The sequence below is a fragment of the Salmo trutta genome, chromosome 6 (assembly GCF_901001165.1).
Source record: "Salmo trutta chromosome 6, fSalTru1.1, whole genome shotgun sequence".
Taxonomy (NCBI): domain Eukaryota; kingdom Metazoa; phylum Chordata; class Actinopteri; order Salmoniformes; family Salmonidae; genus Salmo; species Salmo trutta.
Genome location: NC_042962.1, coordinates 43,757,323 through 43,779,969, shown reverse-complemented (window position 1 = coordinate 43,779,969; position 22,647 = coordinate 43,757,323). Strand labels below are relative to the sequence as shown.

At 43.9% G+C, this 22,647-nt stretch overlaps 2 protein-coding genes across 2 annotated transcripts in view; both read right to left on the bottom strand.

The window, feature by feature from the left end:
• Positions 1–2,619: 2,619 nt before the first annotated feature.
• LOC115195221 (transcription factor 15) lies at positions 2,620–4,701 on the bottom strand. The gene is made up of 2 exons (XM_029755004.1): positions 3,927–4,701; positions 2,620–3,700 (listed from the first exon to the last, which is right to left on the bottom strand). Exons 1-2 carry the CDS (start codon positions 4,425–4,427, stop codon positions 3,668–3,670), a joined length of 534 nt encoding a protein of 177 aa, XP_029610864.1. The 5' UTR covers positions 4,428–4,701; the 3' UTR covers positions 2,620–3,667.
• A 5,212-nt stretch (positions 4,702–9,913) lies between these two features.
• Positions 9,914–22,647, bottom strand: part of si:ch211-246m6.5 (von Willebrand factor D and EGF domain-containing protein) — a 48,484-nt gene continuing 35,750 nt past the window's right edge. Inside the window, exons 25-35 of the mRNA XM_029756362.1 lie at positions 20,387–21,361; positions 19,555–19,650; positions 19,158–19,253; positions 18,434–18,529; positions 14,753–14,848; positions 14,404–14,499; positions 13,682–13,777; positions 12,967–13,062; positions 12,474–12,569; positions 10,605–10,702; positions 9,914–10,387 (exon numbers count right to left, since the gene is read on the bottom strand). Of these exons, the coding sequence (XP_029612222.1) occupies positions 10,367–10,387; positions 10,605–10,702; positions 12,474–12,569; positions 12,967–13,062; positions 13,682–13,777; positions 14,404–14,499; positions 14,753–14,848; positions 18,434–18,529; positions 19,158–19,253; positions 19,555–19,650; positions 20,387–21,361 (1,862 nt within the window). The 3' untranslated portion in view covers positions 9,914–10,366. The remainder of the gene's footprint in view (positions 10,388–10,604; positions 10,703–12,473; positions 12,570–12,966; positions 13,063–13,681; positions 13,778–14,403; positions 14,500–14,752; positions 14,849–18,433; positions 18,530–19,157; positions 19,254–19,554; positions 19,651–20,386; positions 21,362–22,647) is intronic.

The following is a 22,647-nucleotide window of genomic DNA, read 5'->3' as shown; positions in this document are numbered from 1 at the left end:
TTTATAGTCTAACCAGACACCTAGGTATTTGTAGATGTCCACATATTCTAAGTCAGAACCGTCCAGAGTAGTGATGCTGGGCAGGCGGGCGGGCAGGTGTAGGCAGCGATCGGTTGAAGAGCATGCATTTAGTTTTACTTGTATTTAAGAGCAGTTGGAGGCTACGGAAGGAGAGTTGAATGGCATTGAAGCTCGTTTGGAGGGTAGTTAACACAGTGTCCAAAGAAGGGCTAGAAGTATACAGAATGGTGTTGTCTGCGTCGAGGTGGATCAGAGACTCAGATCAGAATTATTGACTAAAGAGCTGATTTGTCAAGTTAGTGGGAAAAGTTCAGAATTGGACTCCCTGTGTAAACTTGGCCTAAGAAGGTATTTTACATGCACATTCAACTCATTAGTCCAATATTTATTTTGAAAGTAGTTTAATGATTGTTTACAAGTCAAATATATTTTTTACTTATTGTACAAAAATCCTTTTTTTTTCTCCTTCAAACAGCTTCTCATTGTTTGCTATGTGAAGAGGACAATTGTCTTACATAAGTTAGGAGAAATTCAAGTATGTTTACAACAATGTTACACATTACAATAGACTTGGAGGTAGACCTATAATTCTATTAGGTTAATATATTCAGAGGTCTTCATTGAGGTAAAAGTGTATTGCAGTCAGTGTGCAACATCGTTATTTGTTTTGGATAATTCATCCAAATAAGATCGTATTTTTATTTTGCATGATTTTGAAGTAATTTATTATATACCCAAATCAATGCAGTCAATTCTGTTCCTGTCTTTTAAATTATATTGTGCAACGGCTGATGAAACTAACACTGTCAAAGTGTGAAAACATTTGATTAGTGTTATTTCCTGATAGTTGCTGGTTGAAAATACAATCTACACAGGCCCTTCTGATCAGCAGGTTTCCATGGTTGTGAGTTTTGGTTTTCCATGGTGACATCACCATGTGGTAAATTGGTTAATAGACCAGGACAAATAAGAGTTCCAAACCCCTCTGCCAATAACGGCTAGTTTTCAGTTTACCCTTCCCACTCAGACCACTCCCAGACAGTCCTAGCAAACTTGAGAAAGTTTTGTGCTAAAAAGCCTTTTTTTTCAATTTGAATGGAAATATACTGCTCAAAAAAATAAAGGGAACACTTAAACAACACAATGTAACTCCAAGTCAATCACACTTCTGTGAAATCAAACTGCCCACTTAGGAAGCACTGATTGACAATAAATTTCACATGCTGTTGTGCAAATGGAATAGACAACAGGTGGAAACTATAGGCAATTAGCAAGACACCCCCAATAAAGGAGTGGTTCTGCAGGTGGTAACCACAGACCACTTCTCAGTTCCTATGCTTCCTGGCTGATGTTTTGGTCACTTTTGAATGCTGGCGGTGCTTTCACTCTAGTGGTAGCATGAGACGGAGTCTACAACCCACACAAGTGGCTCAGGTAGTGCAGCTCATCCAGGATGGCACATCAATGCGAGTTGTGGCAAGAAGGTTTGCTGTGTCTGTCAGCGTAGTGTCCAGAGCATGGAGGCACTACCAGGAGACAGGCCAGTACATCAGGAGACGTGGAGGAGGCCGTAGGAGGGCAACAACCCAGCAGCAGGACCGCTACCTCCGCCTTTGTGCAAGGAGGAGCAGGAGAAGCACTGCCAGAGCCCTGCAAAATGACTTCCAGCAGGCCACAAATGTGCATGTGTCTGCTCAAACGGTCAGAAACAGACTCCATGAGGGTGGTATGAGGGCCCGACGTCCACAGGTGGGGGTTTTTCTTACAGCCCAACACCGTGCAGGACGTTTGGCATTTGCCAGAGAACACCAAGATTGGCAAATTCGCCACTGGCACCCTGTGCTCTTCACAGATGAAAGCAGGTTCACACTGAGCACATGTGACAGTCTGAAGACGCCGTGGAGAACGTTCTGCTGCCTGCAACATCCTCCAGCATGACCGGTTTGCGGTGGGTCAGTCATGGTGTGGGGTGGCATTTTTTGGGGGGCCGCACAGCCCTCCATGTGCTTGCCAGAGGTAGCCTGACTGCCATTAGGTACCGAGATGAGACCCTCAGACCCCTTGTGAGACCATATGCTGGTGCGGTTGGCCCTGGGTTCCTCCTAATGCAAGACAATGCTAGACCTCATGTGGCTGGAGTGTGTCAGCAGTTCCTGCAAGAGGAAAGCATTGGTGCTATGGACTGGCCCACCCGTTCCCCAGACCTGAATGCAATTGAGCACATCTGGGACATCATGTCTCGCTCCATCCACCAACGCCACGTTGCACCACAGACTGTCCAGGAGTTGGCGGATGCTTTAGTCCAGGTCTGGGAGGAGATCCCTCAGGAGACCATCCGCCACCTCATCAGGAGCATGCCCAGGCGTTGTAGGGAGTTCATACAGGCACGTGGAGGCCACACACACTATTGAGCCTCATTTTGACTTTTTTTAAGGACATTACATCAAAGTTGGATCAGCCTGCAGTGTGGTTTTCCACTTTAATTTTTAGTGTGACTCCAAATCCAGACCTCCATGGGTTGATAAATTGTATTTCCATTGATTATTTTTGTGATTTTGTTGTCAGCACATTCAACTATGTAAAGAAAAAAGTATTTAATAAGATTATTTCATTCATTCAGATCTAGGATGTGTTATTTTAGTGTTCCCTTTATTTTTTTGAGCAGTGTATATTACAGTAAGGTATTTTGATAACTATAAATTATTTGATTGTGATATAAAAACAGCTGCATTGGGCCTTCAAAGGTGCAACCAATACTGCACAAACACATGCAGAACTATTGTGTGTTTGCGAATTGTGAAAAGGCTTGTGCAATACATGCAAGTAAACATTTCTCAACATACAGTATATCATTGAGCTCCCAAAAGCAGTGTTTACATATGTATGTTACATTTTCTTTTGATCTACACCATGTTACATTTGACACTTGATGTTGTGGTAAAGTTTGTAAACACCAATTCTGGTTGCTTCTGCTGTACTAGTGGGCGGGGCCTACATATAGCACTTCATATTTGGATTCAAGCACATTTTATATTTTGTATATTGTTGTTTTGCCTCCCCCATTTAAATTAAGACTCCCTTGAAAGAATTGGCTTATATTCAATTACTAAGTGTACTCTCCTGGTTAAAATTATTTTAAATATTACTGCTACCAAAGTGTATTTGGGACTATTGAATTGAGTTTGAATTGCAGTTAGAATTCATAATTGTCAAGCACGGCACCCTCTCCTCAGTTGGCAAAAGATGAGTCAGTCAGGAGACAAGCCAACCAGTCCACAACTCCACTGATGAACCGCTGCATGGCCTAGGCTTGGATTACAACCATGTGACTGGCTGCATGGGGGAGGCCAGACTGTTTTTTAGGAGCGCGACGCTAGGGCTTACTATTTCTGATACCGAAATAGCCCACTGTCAGGTGGAACCTTACACATTGCGCTCGAGTTACAATTTTACCAAAACACGGTGGAAAGAACGCACATGTAGTGAACGGAAAGTGCATTTCGGTGGGTTTTTTTTGTCCTAAGACTTTGCAAAAATATGTACAAAGTTATATAGTTTTTTTCCACTCGTAGGTACATGTAAACATCCGTGTGACTTGGTATGCTTCCTTGTTGCATCCTTGTATTGACAGTAGTGCGTGACCATGTCAGATGTCTGTGGGCTTTCCTCCATCTCTGAGCTGTGAGGGTAGAGAAATTGTAGTAGTTTACGTTGAAATAAAACCATTGAAATACTATTGATTGGGATGGCTGTTATGGAATTGCTCCAATCTTAAATAAAGTACTGACCCATTATCTAAATGTAGCCAAATCCCATCCATTTTATTTTATAGAGATTACATGCAGCCTTCTATGATAGCCCACAGCCTGTCAACCAATATATACTGATTTATTTTGAGGACTCACCGTTTTCCTCTGGTTACTGAGACAGAAAGTGCATATGGGCCTGAGCGGGGGGCTGCTGCTGTTGATGTTGGTGCTGCTCTGCAGGACGCTGTGGTACCCAAGACAGGGCTGTCGGTCCAAACACTCGTCCCCCAGCAGCAGCACGTTGGCAAGGTGGGAGATGTAGCTGGACGCCAGGCGCAGCGTCTCGATCTTGGACAGTTTCCTGTCGGCTGGTTCTGTGGGAATGAGGGTGCGCAGCGCGGTGAAGGCCGTGTTCACGCTGTGGGTCCGGTCCCGCTCCCGTGCGTTGGCTGCCTGCCTCTGTTTGCTAACGCCCTGCAGACGCCTGCTGCACCCCCTCTCCCTCTGCCTGGCCCTCTCCCGGCCCCCTCCCTGGGGGCTACAGCCGCCGCCCGTCGACTTGTTGTCGGAGCTCTCCTCGCTTCCGCTGTCCAGTTCGTCCAGGTCGGAGGGGAAACCGTCCGGCGCGGCACCCTGTTCGCTCCCTGTGGACTTCATGGTGGACCTGGCTGGGTGTCTAAGGCGGGGGAATGAGTTGGGGTCTGGGACTGGCTCTGCTCCTGTGTCTGTTTCATGGCGACTGCTTTATAAATGCAGAGTGAAAATAGCACCTGGGACCAGCTGCCGCCGTGTGATCCGGTGACTGGGGGTGCGGGGATCCTGCGCTAACTGGGCTCACGCCATCCCCTTGGCAGAGCATCATGCCATTTCTTGAATAACGGATCCTTTCTGGGCCCGGTCACCATGCATGTGGCCTCTGGAAAAGGAAAGACAGGTGGAGGCTGGAGATGAGAAGCCACCGGTCGTGGTTCTTTGGGTGCTTGAGGTTTATATATATATAACCCCCCACTGTGAGCCAGCACACTCCCACTTTGCTCCTAACCCCTGCCCCTTGACCCCTAACCCCTTCCATGTTTGCAGATCTGTAAGGTGGAAGCAATATGGTGGAAGCTTGACTATTACACTGTTTATTCTTATCCAGCCCCTTCAGATCTGAAAGCATTGAGGGGTCGGGGTGTGACAGTGTGACTGCAGATGCACTACATTAACCTTCTCCCACTCTCAGCCCACGTAAACACATGGTCGTGCTGTGACTCTACTCCCTCATCACGAACCTTCATTTTCTTATCTCCTGCTTCCTGGAGGTCGTTCATCTTCTCCCGCTGATTCAAATGCCGGTCTAACTACCTGAAGCCTCGACAACATACACACATTCGCACAAACTTCTATTGCACGCTGTGCAAAGGTCACCAAAGGTCACGAAAAGATGACAATGCAAATCTTGACATAGTGAAAACATTCCCCCGGTTTACGCTAGGCCACTGTGTCAGTCAAATGACTGATATTTAGAACATGCTGCATAGTTCACATTAGGATGTGTGTTCCTAGAAATCCTGTCAGTATTATTTGGTGAAGTGTTTCGGGGGAAGTGCTACTTCGTTACAGCATGTCAACAAATCTCAGAACTCAAATTCAAACTCGGTTCAAACCCCAGTGAAGGAATTACTCCTTGGTCTTAGAGTCATGACACCAGCTTCAGTGCTCTCCGACCAGGACCGTGAGTGAATAGTCCAGGTGTATCAGTCACCCTCCAGTTGTTCCTCCACCCCATGGCAGTCTCTCCATAACTTGTGCCATCTTTAGCCTTGATATAAATATCTGTGAATGTACAAGTCACTTATATAGTGTTACTTCAGTAAACTTTAAGATCATCATACCAAGATTTTCGTCTTGATACCAACAATAGTTTTAGTGTTCCTGAGAGCAATATAAGTTGTGTGAAAAGAGAATTATAACCACAGCAATTACATATCAGTAGGTTTGAATGATTTCAAAGGGCCAACTGAGCTAATCAATGCAACCATATACTGTGGAAATGAAAATATAAAACATTAGGGGAGTTGATTTGTATGTCCTTTGTCAAGTTGTTGTTTTGGCATTTCAGGTCTACACTACGGGTTATATAGCAATAGACTGCATGTCATCACTAGATGGCAATATAGCACTGGTGTGGAATTACTATGAGCCATTTTGACAGAAGTACTTTTAACAGCCTTTCTTTGTGTAGGTGGGCACGGGCATACATCCACAGGAACGGAGCTGTGTCAGCCGTGTGTGGGCTGTGTGTGTGTGACAGCACATTGGAGACTTACTAGTGACAAGTGCGTGACATGTTTTGACGTAGCAGCTCTGTCACTAACACTGCACACAGAGGGAGAAGAGCGAGAGGAAAGGGAACGATCGGTGGGAGAGAGAGGAGAGCGAGAGAGGAGGAAAGAGGAGAAAGAGAGGGAGAGGGAGAGCAGGGGGCTGAGAGATTCAAGGAACAAGGTGCAGGTCTACATGCTTGTCTGTCTGTGCTAAAAGAGTGGTGTAGTTAGGTGTAGCTCGGCTTCTTCTTTCATGTAGTAGGGTAACATTAGCAGCTGCTTCTCCCCTTTGCTTCTGGACCATTATGCAACATTGGGAAACTTCGCACTTCCTAAATCACTTTGATTACCACCCATAGATGTGTACAGGTACACTTTATTGGTAACTATGGAGGGTTTAGATAGATCAGACAATGAGCCTGGGGACTAACAAAAGGACAGGGTGAAAAGAGAGGGAGAGAGAGAATAAAATACATTTGTATTTGTCACATGCGTCGTAAACAACATGTGTAGACTAACAGTGAAATGCTAATTTAGGGGGGTCATTTTCCAACAATGCAGAGTTAAAACATTTATTTTTTTTTTAAATAGTGACACAAGGAATAGCAACACAGTGAATAACGAATAGCAATAACGAGTAAAAATAACATGGCTATTTACAGGCAGTACCAGTACAGAGTCGATGTGCAGGGGTAAGAGGTAATTGAGGTAGCTATGTATATATAGGTAGGGGTAAAGTGAGACGGATCTGACAGAGACATTGACAGACAGACACAGAAAGGTAAATTAAGGTTCTAACTGAATTTGTTGGAAAGGAAGATACATTGTCAGTGCCGTGACAAAATGAACAGCGTTTCTATTTAATGTGAGCAATTCCGTTGTTCCAAAATAAACACATTACCATAAACTAATATCTTTTAGCATCTTGTGAGGAATAAACAGCAGAGAATACAACAGTAATTTCCCTAACAAAGTTTGTTTCGCTTCTCAAAGTTTTAACCGTGAGAGACAATCACTGAGGGTGGATCTCAGGCTTTCCCGTGATATTTACCATCCAGGAGTTAGTGAGATTGCCACAGAATTATTCTGAACACTATTTCAAAAGCAGAGGCTGCTTGCTTGGGTTGAACTAGAATTATCTGCCAGTATGCAGAGTACGGGGGATTAGAACAAAGCTACACAAACACCAACTGACTTGCAAAAAGACTAATCCTACTGAGCTCAAACAGGGCAACTAAGACTGATTTTAATGAGATTTGAAAACCAAAGACAAAAGGCTGCTAGAGCAGAATAGCCTGTCATAATTGGCTCAGAGGTGATGCAGTTTGGTGATGGTTTTATCTGTTAATCCCCATTTCCTCCTCATCCTCCACCTCCAGGGACTCACAGTGAACGTCTGTGGCCCCTGGGCTAGGTAGGCATCCCTCTAACCCCTGTCCCCCTAACTCCTTCACTGCATAATTACCAGGGGCCTCATTTATAAACGGTTTGGTATGCACGTATTTCATCATAAATTGTTCATGGATATTACAAAAGGTGTACCACAGGGATCGGTACTGGGACCTGTTCTCTTTACTATTTATATAAATAACAATGGTATATCTGTTAAAATTTGTAATATTCATCTGTATGTAAACAACACTGTTATAAATTCAGCAAAAAAATAAACGTCCTCTCACTGTCAACTACATTTATTTTCAGCAAACTTAACGTGTAAATATTTGTCTGAACAGGAGATTCAACAATGAAAACTGAACCACTTCCACAGACATGTGTCCCTGAACAAAAGGTGTGGCCACCAGCTGCATTAAGTACTGCAGTGCATGTCCTCCTCATGGACTGCACCAGATTTGCCAGTTCTTGCTGTGAGATGTTATCTCACTCTTCCAGCAAGGCACCTGCAAGTTCCCGGACATTTCTGGGGGGAATGGCCCTAGCCCTCACCCCAGCCTCTCTCAGCCTATTGCGGACAGTCTGAGCACTGATGGAGGGATTGTGCGTTCCTGGTGTAACTCGGGCAGTTGTTGTTGCCATCCTGTACCTGTCCCGCAGGTGTGATGTTCGGATGTACCGATCCTGTGCAGGTGTTGTTACACGTGGTCTGCCACTGCGAGGACAATCAGCTGTCCATCCTGTCTCCCTGTTGCGCTGTCTTAGGCGTCTCACAGTACGGACATAGCAATTTATTGCCCTGGCCACATCTGCAGTCCTCATGCCTCCTTGCAGCATGCCTAAGGCACGTTCACACAGATGAGCAGGGACCCTGGGCATCTTTCTTTTGGTGTTTTTCAGAGTCAGTAGAAAGGCCTCTTTAGTGTCCTAAGTTTTCATAACTGTGACCTTTATTGCCTACCGTCTGTAAGCTGTTAGTGTCTTCACGACCGTTCCACAGGTGCATGTTCATTAATTGTTTATGATTCATTGAACAAGCATGGGAAACAGTGTTTAAACCCTTTACAATGAAGATCTGTGAAGTTATTTGGATTTTTACGAATTATCTTTGAAAGACAGGGTCCTGAAAAAGGGACATTTCTTTTTTTGCTAAGTTTATACATCATTGCCCCAACTGTTGACCAGGCTTTGTTAGAGCTGCACAAAGCAAAAGGGGACCATCACGCTCTCCCAGAAGCTTGGCTGGTATGTAAAACCCGTGAATTCAGACAAACAAAAGATATGATGGTACGCACTCAAAAAGATGCTGCATAAAGCTTACTTAATTTCTTAAATTATTTTCACTGAATCAGGGATAGCCTACACAGACATTATGGCTTTGCAGCCTTCTTCAGTGTGTAGGTACAAGGCTGCAAAGTGCAGACCCATCACACCTTTTGTATGTTAGAGCTGTAATCTGACCTTGTTACCTTACAGAAAGCCCTGGTTGGCTTAAAACATGTACTTATTGTGGGCAAGACTAAATATATGTTGTTCTCTAGTTCTCACAAGAATGTTTCAGATGGACTACATATGTATTAATTGGACGGTTCTCCCGTTGATCGGGTTCCCACCTACAAATACTTGGACATTTGGATTGACAAAGTGTTATTGCTTAAAAAAACATACGGACGAGCTCGTTAAAAAGCTAAGATTTAAAGTGGGCTCCTTTTTAAGAAATAGATCTTGCCTCTCCCTAAATAGCAGGAAGCAGGTTGTACAGTCAACCTTGCCAGTTCTTGATTATGGTGACACCGTTTATCACATTGCAGAAGCCACTACTCTTAAACCTTTGGATGTCGTCTATCATTGCACCATTTGTTTTTATCACTGGTGACAGTTTTAATACTCACCGCTGCATCCTGTATCAAAAGGTCGGCTGGTCCTCATTAAAGTCCCATAGATCAATTCATTACTCCCTATTTGTTCACAAATCCCTACTACACAAGCTTCCAACTTACCTAACTTTGTTGTTGATGTATATATATATATATTAAAAAAACATGAGATAACAAACCCAGTCACATGGTCGGTTAACTCTTGAGATTCCTCAGGGCTCCAACAAATTAGGTTTTCGTTTTAATTAGGTTTTAATGCACCTCATTACTGCAAAATAGACTGCAATTGGATGCTCCGATGCCGCTTGGGAAAATGTAAATATTGATTGGGGAACTATTTGCTGAGTAATGTGGCTGTTTTCTTGATTGTTTGTTGTGCTGTATTTTAGTTTGTTTTCTGATTTTCATTTGATTTGGTCTATGAATTGTATGTGCAGGGCTCCTTTGCGAAAGAGACCCTGATCTAATGGTGACTCTCTGTTTAAATAATATAGACATTACACAAACCACAATTCTTCTCACATTTTAAGAAATGATTGTATGCAGAATGAGGATCAAGACTATGTATTGTATATAACAAATGGACTTTAATATCATACATTGCCTGGGTTTTATTTGTGAGTAATTCAAAACCTGTAACCTATATATACAACAGTATGAAATTATAAAACATCAGACAACCAAATAAATAACAATTCCAAGTGACTTTTTAGTTTGATGGTAACTGCCAACTTGATGAGTTTGTTCCACAGTATAAAGGACTGTTTTGTGCTTTGTTTTAAATCTTTTTTTAATAGATAAAATACAGTATTATTGGTTCTAAGAAAAAACAAATTATACAAATATTATACATATATTGGTCATGTACAGATCATAATCTTTGGAATTGTGCCATATATTACAAATTACCATGGGCCATGGGCATTGAGCATCCTAATATTCAGCGTGGTAGTTCCATTAGGAGTTTCATTGTCTTGTTTCAGCCCAGCTTCTTCAGTACATAGCTCCAAGTCCTCCATTAGCCTCGTGGAATTGGGAGCTGAAAAACACCACACATACTTTGGCCACACTCATTCCCCCCGTGCATCCACACAGTCTTTGAAATGGACCAGCAAATGCAAAAAGCTGGAAAAGCCCCCATCAATAAGAGATTTCTGACTTTCAGGCGTAAGCTTGGTGCTCAGCTTTCAAATTATATTCCCAATTCCTCTCTTGATTCCAGTCACAGTAAATGTTGGGGTGATGTATTTACTTACCTTATGGGAGCACAGGACCCCTGAATACCCTTTCCTGCAGGCACATACATTAGGGCGGATACAGCGGCTCCCATAAAGACACTTCTGTTCACAGAGTGCTGCAGAAATGATAGAGAAATCACAATGTGGGAATGACAAATTTGAAATGAAAATCACAATGCAGAGAAGAGAGAAAGTGAGAGAGAGAGAGAGAGAGAGAGAGAGAGAGAGAGAGAGGCAGTAGGTGAGGGACAAGTCCTAAATCAGCCTCGCATCCTAATAACGACACCGTCATAACGACAGAGCTGACACTAATCTCTCTCTCTACTCATATTACCACCCTGAGGATTCTGGGTAAGTCCCAGAGAGGGGCCAAAATGGAGCCATGACAACACAGTTACCATAATCATCCCATCAAACCTCTGAATCATTACCATGCATAGCTAAATGCGTACACTGTGACGGAGTCTGCCTTTGAATTTATGACAGAAATTACTTTACTATACACTTGAATAGCCCTGTGTGGACTGAATTCTCTCTGCTTCTTGTTCTGAGTTTATAGATTTTATTGTGCCGTATATTTGGGAGATTTACTTACAGCTATTAGTGGTTTGATATAAATAAATAAATAGGGCTGAGGCAGAGTAAACAGAAATGATTAATCATCTTTACGGACGGTGACTTCACTTCAAAGGGAGTTAAGTACTTCTCTCATGACTCCCGAGTCTTTCTTCAAAGTCACGTATTGGCTGGTTAATGCTGGGATGCTGAACGAGCTTATGCAGGAACTATTAGTGACACTCTGATGAGACGTAGCTGTTAGTGTTTGTGTGTGTAACAAACACACAGCTGATTGTTAACGTGGTTAACGTGGACCAGGTGATAAAAGTTGTTAACGGAGAGCTTCTTAATTAAGCATGGGGGTGGTGAGAGTGGGCTGACGAGGGACGTTTTAGAGACATATGAAACTGGCAATAAAAGTCAATAAAAGAGAACTATTGCAAAATATACTGTGTCCATAAAATGTATATAGTATGTAAAAGCTGGAAGTAGAAGCCTAAGTGTTATTGTTTATTGGTTTACTCCAATTAGGGAAGGGATGGTAGGGTTAAGGAAAATAAATAAAGGAAAATATATTTGAAAAAATATATACTACACACACATATAATATATATATATATATATATATATATATATATACACACACATATACATACATATATTTTCCCCAAAAATATGTGGGGGATTGGAAATGATGCAGACAATTACATTGACGAAAGCCACAATCAATCTGCATTATTAAAGCTGATCTTCCCCCTTAGAAAATAAATACATTAATAAAATAAACGTCAATAAAGATTATCAGCGGTAACTTTGGGGGAATAACCACTGTCTAAATCAGTTTCTCATTGGCATCATAAACCAGCCCAGGACTGTGTAGAACTGGTCTCAGGAGTCAACACCAGAGGAGGCTGGTGGGAGGAGCTATAGGAGGACGGGCTCATTGTAATGGCTGGAATGGGATCAATGGAACGGTATCGAACACATTAAACATATGCAAACCACAGGTTTGACTTCCAGACATTACAATGAGCCCGTCCTCCTATAGCTCCTCCCACCAGCCTCCTCTACCAGCTGCCTCTGGTCTACGCCTAACAATGTCATTTAAGTAGAGACCTGGCCTACGCTAGACACACATAACAGGGAAGGAGACAGAACACTTATCACAGAGACAGTTCCACTCTCCACAGGAGACCTATGTTGGTGGGAGGCAATTTGATTTCAGATAGTTAACCTAAACACACCACTCTCTTCGGAGAGGAAGTAAGTGTGTGTGTGTGTGTGTGTGTGTGTGTGTATGAGCAGGCTCGCGTATGTAGGCGTACTTACGGACTTGGCATAGCATGCCCTGCCAGCCTGTAGGACAGTGGCAAGTGTTATGGCCAACACACTCTCCTCCATTCAGACACTTCTGTAGACAAGTGGCTGGGGAGAGGCAAACAACACCAATCAATTCACAAACCACTGCTCATGAATGAGTTATGTATGGCTTATGAATGAGTTATGTATGGCTTATGAATGTTCTAAATGTATTGTGTAGGTACCATTTATATAAATAGAGTGTTACCAGAAAATCCTTTGGTATGTTGTAATTGTGTTCATATATAAAGCGGCTTACAAGCTGTTTACATTCTATGCGACTACCTGCTGCCATTAAATGCTTGTTTGTGAGGGCATGACACAGCCTGCCATCGGTGAACCACTACACATCCCAAACACCATGATTAATTGTTTCCGTGTGCACATGCCTCCACAGCTAGCATGGAAGCATCTGTTAACAGGTAGCGGTGCAACTGTGGAACTCCTACGTGAGCCCACTTACGTTTATCGCACCGCTTTCCTCTCCATCCAGATGGACAGTCACACACATCTGGACCCACGCACCGCCCGCCGTTCATACACATGGGCTCACATACACCTGCATAGGGGGAGGGAGGGACATATTCACATATTCACCAGAATAATTATCCACAGTATCTCGCATGGCAGAGAAATTTTCAACTGACCCATGCATTTACTGTACCTGATAGGCGTAATCAATACCGTGGAGAGGACAGACAGTTCTACAATGAGCACATTGCTGAAGCTGTCACGGCACTAATAACCCATTAGTAGCAAGTTGGTAATGTATAGCTAAATTAAAACCCCCTGCATGCAGCACTATTCTTAGTCAATAGCACTCCATAGCATCAATCTGACTATTCCCAGTCTCCACATGAAGCTCTGAAATGTTGGTTCCTGCTCCCTCGGGCGGAGCCTCTTACTGGGTGCATCGATCAAATGCTTCCCTCATCCATATGGCTCAATTTACCCGCCAATATGCTGTACATTAACAAGGCTCTGGAATAACTGGCTCCACTGTGTTGAGGGCACTTTGTCAGGCTGACACACATATGGTGGTGGGTAATAGATGATGATGATGATGATGAGGAGGGGGAGGAGGGGAGAAGGGGTAGAGGAGGAAGAAAGGAGAGGGAGGATGAGGAACAGGTGGAAGGGGCGGGACGTGGAGGAGGTGGTGGCGTGGCTTTACTCACTTTTTTCACAGCGCCATCCGGTGTATCCCTCGGCGCAGGAGCAGACGCTGTTTCTCATGCATACGCCCCCATTCTTACAGGCAGGGCTACAGACAGCTGGGAAACAGCAAGAGGTTGAGAGAGGGGGGAGAGATGGAGAAAGAGAGAGATAGAGGTGGGGAGCAATGGGTGGTGAGAGAGGGAGAGAGATAAAGAGAGCGAGAGATAAAGAGAGAAAGAGAGAGAGAGATGCACCATTTCAAAAAAGGCAGAGACATCACTCCATTGATCGATACAGTAGTCTGTCCAAACCTGAGGCTTCACGATATATGAGGGACAAAAAGAGTCCCCAGTAAACAGTTACTTAGAGAAATCCCTCGATAATTGGACAAGTGGAACTCTGCCAGAGCCCTTGATGGCTCCTTCAATTCAAACCTAAACCCCTGTCAATCTATTGGATTAGTTTTCCTTTCATCCAACAAGTAAATACACAAGTTAAAACTCCCACAGCGGGCCCATGACTCTGTGTGTTGTCAGGACAGTATGTGGACAAGGACATGGGCGGACTGAATTGTGTGTGTGTGCGGCTCAGCTGTTAAGAGTGTGATGCTAGCAATGCCAAGGTCGTGGATTCAATTCCCGCAGAGACCACATACTAAAAATGTATGCAGCCACTTTACTGTAAAGCACGTTGGATAAAAGTGTCTCCTAAGTGCAACAATTAAATGAAGAGTGTATTTTACCGTTTTGACACTGGGCGCCGTAGAAGCCCTGGGGACAGCCACATGTGTTCGGACGAAGACAAGTCCCTCCGTTCAGACACATAGGGGAGCACACAGCTAGAGGACAGACACTTCAACCAATCAATCAATCAACCAACAATTCAACTGGCCAATCAATCACGTGTTCATAAAGCCCTTCATAAGTCTACAGCTGTCACACAGCGCTTTACAGCAAACAGACCTCGAACCCCAAAGAGCAAGCGGAAGGACAGGAAGGACAGAACACACCAGGAAGAGTAGCTGCTGCATGAGCAAAAGCTAATGGGGATCCTAATGAACTAAAAAACCCTGTCCAGGACCAGAGCAGTACCTGTCTCACAGGAGGGTCCGGTCCAGCCAGGCAGACAGGAACACTCATCAGGAGACACACACTCTCCTCCGTTGTGACAGTGGCGGTTACACACCACTACGAAACAGATAGATGGGATAGAGTGAGCAACACAGAGATATAATTATATCGTAAGGTTCTATCTGGATTTTTGTCAAAACTGAGTTATTGACATAGATAGCATTGTTCTGTAAAATGTTCTCTACCTACATATAGTATACCCCAATTGATGTTAAGTTAAAAAGAATACAAGATAAAAAACCATTCAAACCAATGAGGGTTCGGGAACTTTAAAGCTATTTATCTCAGAATCATCTTTTGGCAGATAAAATCATATAATTCCAAGGTCACAATATTACTAGAGTGGTTTATGTCCTAAACCTTTCTAACTCTAGCGATGCAGTTCTACTTAATTCTGTGGTGAGGAGAGACACAGCATTGGCATGAACACCATTGGTTTGCCATTCAGTCCAATCCAATTTCAGCGTGAGTAACCTGACAAAGATCCACTCTTGGAATCAAAGCCTAATTAAAGGTATCAAATCATATCAAATGTTTTTTGTCACATGCGCCGAACACAACAGGTGTAGATCTTACTGTGAAATGCTTACTTACAAGCCCTTTAACCAAAAAGTAAAAAAAATAAACGTTTAAAAAACCCAAAACACAATAAAATAACAATAATGAGGCTATGTACAGGGGGTACCAGTACCGAGTCAATGTGTGGGGGTACAGGTTAGTTGAGGTAATTTGTACATGTAGGTGGGGGTAAAGTGACTATGCATAGATAATAAACAGCGAGTAGCAGCAGTGTAAAAACAAAGGGGGGGGGGGGGGGGGCTGTCAATGTAAATAGTCTGGGTGGCCATTTCAATTAAATGAAATAAATTAAATGTGCCTATTCACCGGAAGTTATGGGGAGAAAACATTTTCTGAACGTCACGCGCCAATGTAAAAATCGTTTTTTTGGATATAAATATAAACTTAATCGAACAAAAAATGCATGTATTGTCTAACATGATGTCCTAGGAGTGTCATCTGATGAAGATTGTCAAAGGTTAGTGCTTAATTTTAGCTGTATATCTGGTTTTGTGATGTCTATCCGTGCTTGGAAAATGGCTTATTTTTTTTGCTAAAGTGCTATGCTAAAATAATCTAATGTTTGCTTTCACCGTAAAGCCTTTTTGAAATCGGACAATGTGATTGGATTAACGAGTAGAGTATCTTTAAAATGCCGTATAATACTTGAATTTTAATTTTGAGATTATTTTGTTTTGAATTTCGCGCCGTGCTATCTCACTGGTTGTTGTCCAACCAATCCCTTTAGCGGGATTGTATCCTTTAGAGGTTAATGGTAAAAGCTGATTAACTTCTTTGAGCTAGGGGGCAGTATTTTGACGTCCAGATGAAAAACGTGCCCAAAGTAAACTGCCTGCTATTCAGGCCCAGAAGCTAGGATATGCATATAATTGGTAGATTTGGATAGACACTCTAAAGTTTCTAAAACTGTTAAAATTATGTCTGTGAGTATAGCAGAACTTATTTGGCAGGCGAAACCCCGAGGACAAACCATCCAGGAATTTTATTTTTTGAGGTGACAGTGTTTTCAATGGATTTTCTATGTGTATCTAGATTTATAAGGCACTTGCTTGCAGTTTCTATCGCTTCCACTGGATGTCAACAGTCTTTAGAAATTGGTTGATGTTTTTCTTTAGAAAAATGAAGAAGTACGGCAGCTCAGAACGAGGGTCCAGCCGAGTGCTCTCTAATGTTTTGAAGCGCTCCAGGTCACGCGCTTCACGTTGTTTTTATCCGGTATTGAACACCGTTTATCCCGTCTTAAAGTTTATCGATTATTTACGTAAAAAAATACCTAAAGTTGTATTAGGAAAGTTGTTTCCAATGTTTGGACAGCATTTACAGGTAACTTATTAGATATTTTGTAGTCATGCTGGGCGAGTTGGAACCGGTGTTTTTCTGAATCAAACGCGACAAATAAATGGACATTTTGGAGATATAACGACGGAATTAATCGAACAAAAAGGACCATTTGTGATGTTTATGGGACATATTGGTGTACCAAAGGTAAGGCATGAATTAAATCGTTATTTCTGACTTTTGTGTTGCGCCTGGCATGTTGAAATCTGATTTTCATGTGTTGGTATGCTGGGCGCTGTCCTAAGATAATCGCATGGTTTGCTTTCGCCGTAAAGCCTTTTTGAAATCTGACACGGTGGCTAGATTAACGAGAAGTTAAGCTTTAATTTGGTGTGTTGCACTTGTGAATGTATGAAAGTTAAATCTTTTTTATATAATTTTTTTTTTATTTGGCGCTCTGCCATTTCACCGGATGTTGTCAAATCGATCCCGTTAACGGGATTTGAGCCCAAAGAAGTTAAGGTGAAAGCTGTTAAGGAGCCTTTTGGACCTCGACTTGGGTGCTCTGGTACCGCTTGCCGTGCAGTAGCAGAGAGAACAGTCTATGACTTGGGTGACTAGAGTCTTTGACCATTTGTTGGGCCTTCTTCTGACACCGACTAGTATATAAACTCAGCAAAAAAAGAAACGTCCCTTTTTCAGGACCTGTCTTTCAAAGATAATTCGTAAAAATCCAAATAACTAAACAGATCTTCATTGTAAAGGGTTTAAACACTGTTTCCCATGCTTGTTCAATGAACCATAAACAATTAATGAAAATGCACCTGTGGAAGGGTCGAAGACACTAACAGCTTACAGACGGCAATTAAGGTGATGGTCGGATTCGCGTTTATCGTCGAAGGAATGAGCGTTACACCGAGGCCTGTACTCTGGAGCGGGATTGATTTGGAGGTGGAGGGTACGTCATGGTCTGGGGCAGTGTGTCACAGCATCATCGGACTGAGCTTGTTGTCATTGCAGGCAATCTCAACGCTGTGCGTTACAGGGAAGACATCCTCCTCCCTCATGTGGTACCCTTCCTGCAGGCTCATCCTGACATGACCCTCCAGCATGATAATGTCACCAGCCATACTGCTCGTTCTGTGCGTGATTTCCTGCAAGACAGGGATGTCAGTGTTCTGCCATGGTCAGCGAAGAGCCCAGATCGCAATCCCATTGAGCACTTCTGGGCCCTTTTGGATTGGAGGGTGAGTGCTAAGGCCATTCCCCCCCAGAAATGTCTGGGAACTTGCAGGTGCCTTGGTGGAAGAGTGGGGTAACATCTCACAGCAAGAAATTGTAAATCTGGTGCAGTCCATGAGGAGGAGATGCACTACAGTACTTAATGCAGCTGGTGGCCACACCAGATACTGACTGTTACTTTTGATTTTGACCCCCATTTTGTTCAGGGACACATTATTCCATTAATGTTAGTCACATGTCTGTGGAACTTGTTCAGTTTATGTCTCAGTTGTTGAGTCTTGTTATGGTCATACAAATATTTACACATGTTAAGTTTGCTGAAAATAAACGCAGTTGACAGTGAGAGGACGTTTCTTTTTTTGCTGAATTTAGGTCCTGGATGGTAGGAACTTGGCCCCAGTGATGTACTGACCTGTACACACTACCCTCTGTAAGTGGAGAAGCAGTCATGTGGTTGGGTCCTACATAATTTGAACAATGTGTGAGCGATGGCATATTCAATTTGCACGATGAATGATTTGTGATGATGTGTGTTGAACTCACTGGTCTCACATCTGGGGCCCACAAAGCCGTAGGGACAGGAGCAGGTGCCGGGTCCCACGCATGTTCCTCCGTGCTCACAGGGCAGACTGCACAGAGCTGTGGGTGGTGATGATATGAATGTGTTATACATGGGGTTATGAATGTGTTACGCCATAGGTGTTATGAAGTTCTTCTGTAGGTACCCTTCAAATAAAGTGTCTCTCATATTCATGATGATAAGCAGCCAGGCTTTGCCCTCACATTTCTACATCAGTCAGCCAGGACTAGGAACCAGTGCCTCACTACAGCTTGGTTTAACCTCATCTCCATTGCATTGGTGGGGTGGACTCTGACTCTGAGCTGTAGGTGGCAGTAGTGTTTCAAGCCTCTGTCAGTAATGTCTCAGACCAGCTCAAAGAGGGACTGCTAATCAAATGCCCACAACTGCTTCATTAGGTCTGCACTCACTTGCACGCACGCACACACACCCAACTGTACAGTACCGGACATGGACCGGCCTTCTCTCAGCAGTGCCTTTCTGTCTTTTACTGATGAGCTTGCTTTCTCGGTGTGACAACAAGCTCCTGCCTGTAGTCTGACACAGCACACAGAGACAGTTCTGATAGGCCCTAACGAGAACAGATAGGCCGCGTCCGATGTGGCACCCTATTCCATACATAACGCACTACTTTTGACCAGATCCCTATGGGCAAATGTGCCATTTGGGATGCAGACGCATAATTACCTGTCTCACACGTCTCCCCGTGGTTGCCTTTCGGGCACTCACACACCCCCGGGGCGACGCACTGGCCTCCGTTCCTACACTCAGGTTTACAGATCGCTGAGGAGAAGATTGTAAAGACATCAAAAGATACAAAAGATTGAGCAATGCATGGGAATCAAAAACAACAATATCAGGGTGATGTGGTATTTTGAGAGGCTAAGAGAGAGAGAGAGTGAGAGGGGAGAAGAGGGAGGGTGAAGGTAGAGAGAGAGAGCGAGAGAGAGCGAGAGACAGAGAGAGAGAGAAAGAGGAGAAGAGGGAGGGAGAAGGGAGGGAGAGAGAACAAGAGAGAGAAAGAGAGAGAGGAGAAGAGGGAGGGAGAAGGGAGAGAGAACAAGAGAGAAAGAGAGCGTTTTACCTGTTTGACAGTTGGTCCCGGCGTAGCCTGGTTTACAGCGGCATGTGTTGGGAGCGGCACACTCCATGTTCCTGCCACACGCATGCCTGCACACAGCTATAAATAACAGGCAGGCAGGCGACACACACACACACACACACACACACAAACACACAGAGGCAGCACCATAGGCCAATTACAAGCTGCTTCCATCTATTCCAACCTCAACCTCACTTACAGCATCTGTACAGAAACATCTGTCAACTGAACCCAACCCACGCTGCTCTGGTACAGGGAGCACTCAGCTAGCCATCTTGAAAAACGACCATCATTAGGATGCCTTTTGGAGAGGCTAGAGAAAGGCATCACTTTTAGTCATTGAAAAGGCTTGATGCACAGGTGGTATTCAATACAGCCGGTAAATAGCAATGGCAAGTGTCCTCTATAATGGACCAGTGATAATAGATAGTGTTTCTCAAAGCAGTAGCTCTTTCTCAAGCAGTGATACAGTGGTAATAGATAGCGTTTCTCAAAGCAGTAGCTCTTTCTCAAGCAGTGATAGAGTGATAATAGATAGTGTTTGTCAAAGCAGTAGCTCTTTCTCAAGCAGTGATACAGTGATACTAGATAGTGTTTCTCAAAGCAGTAGCTCTTTCTCAAGCAGTGATACAGTGATACTAGATAGTGTTTCTCAAAGCAGTAGCTCTTCAGCAGTAGCTCTTCCTCAAGAAGAGGGATCGACTTTAGGCCTACTTCACAAGCCTCTTCATTTTTTGCACCTCTCATGTTCCCCTTTGTCTTATAATCACATTGTTCTGTAATCTTTTGTTTTTAAATAAATAAATAAAAATACCTCTGCATGTTTGTCTTTCTCCGGTGTATCCCAGGGGACACCTTCCACAGTGGAAGCCCCCGTCCCTGGTGGGTTCACAGGGGACCCCTGGGAAACAGGGCATGTCAGCGCAGGTCAGAGGCCGCTCCCGCTCCACTGCCACAGTATTACTGATCCTGGTCCCACGGTGGAGGTGGGGAGACGTGGCCCTGTGGAGGGGGGGAGTAAGGGGGGGTGTGTGGTGGTGCTTCCGGGCAGGGGTGGTGAGGGTGAGGGAGAGCAGGGATTCCTGTGCGTGGTCAGGTAGGTCAGAGGGGTTCGAGCCAGGCCCCGTCAGTGCTCCGTCGGCGGAGAACTCGGACTCAGAGAGGGAGTAGGTAACGGAGGAGAGGGCTGCGGACAGCGGGGCCACAGCTTTAGGGAGGGTCCAGGGCCTGGTCATGGTGGGCACCACTACCACATTTATGAGCTTCTCTTGGGTTGTCTGCTTGGACTCTGTGTTGGTTGAGGAATGGGGTGGAGTCACCTTGGATTGGGGTGGAGTAACCTTGGGGTAGATGGAGTATGGAGGAGTAACCTTGGAAGAGGTGGCACTCCGCACGACAGCTACAGACTCTCTGGTTGTCACCTTGAGTGAGGTAGCGCTGGCATTGGCACCTGTTTTGGCACGAGTCCTAGTGAGGGCACTGATGGCATGATGACTGCCCATGGTGAGGCTGTTGGAACCTTCAGGTGACATAGGGGTGTGTCTAGGAAATAGGGGCGTGGCCGCCTCTCTCCACCCAGTGATTGGCCCTCGGGCGGGCGAGAGGGGAAGGTGCGGGGGGCTCTGATAGGCTCCCCTGGAGACTGGCGAGGAGAGGGAGGAGAGATGTTTGAATGCGTGCCTGGTGGGCAAAGCGGGAAGGTGGAGTTGGGACACTTTACTGTTGCTTTGGTGGTAGGGTTTGCTGCTCTTGGCTATTGTCAACTGCTGCTGGGTCAGGTGAGGGTTACCTGAGGGGAGATGGGGAGATAATGATGTGACACAAAAAAAAAACTCTATACCTATAAGGTTACAGTCTTAGAAAAAAGGATTCCTAAAGGGTTCTTCACCTGTCCCCATAGGAGAACCCCTTTTAGTTCCAGGTAGAATGGAACCAAAAGGGTTCTACCTGGAACCAAAAAGGGTCCTTCAATGGGTTATCCTATGGGGAAAGCTGAAGAACCCTTTTTCGATTCTAGATAGCACCTTTTTTCTAAGGGTGTAGGGTTAGGGTTGTGGTTGAGGGTTAGGAAGGATTGAACTGGAATGTAGACAAGCTGGACTCTCCAAATAAACGTATTACAGCAGTATAAAATGTCATTGCATCATCAGACACAGTGCAAGACAAAACAAAGATGTGGTAAATGTCTGTTCTAATCTAATTAACATCTGCTATAAACACTGATGTTGACACAGAACATGGTTGGAACAGAATCAAGACCATTGGACGACTCATGGGAACAATAAAGTTATTTAAATTCTAATTGAAATTAAATAAAAAAATGTTACCCGACACCAGTTTTAATGACATATTGAGAGACGCCACCCAACACTTCATTGATTTATCTTCCCCTACTGAGACTGACTGGAAACATCACCTGTATTGAAACGTCACAAAAGATGCCCAAATCACTTCATAGAGGAATCTGATACATACACAGTGAGGGAATTATAAACAACACACACACACACGCACACACACAGAAAGGGAACTGACTGTGTAGAAAGTCACGACAACAGGGTTGGGTATTAAACAATTATGTGATTTAGAAAGGTGGCTGCACAAATTATGAGATGCACTAAAATGATTTATTTAGTACAATTAAGAAAAATGTCATCACACTGGCTGGGTAAAGAAACAAAAGTCATGAACACTGCCCAAAAATATTGAAACACTGTAAACTAGTCTGTGCTCTTCCAAACAACCTGGCATTGGTCCTATCCATTCAATAGTTTGACTGACTAATGATGGGAAATACTTTAACTCTCACTCTAAATAAATATGTTTTCTTTTTTCACATCCTCATGAAAGATGAAAGCATGAGAAAAGCATATTCCACTGACATTAATTTATCATCTGGACGTGCCTGCTGTTGACGTGGACAGTAGACACACAGGGACAGAGAGTCCAAAGAAGGAAGGGGAAAATACGGAGGATATAAAACAGAACTAAGCTGAGAGGAGAAGATGGAGTGCAAAGCTTTCCACATTTCATTGATCTACAAAAAAATGTGATGATGATGATTAGCATGTTGAG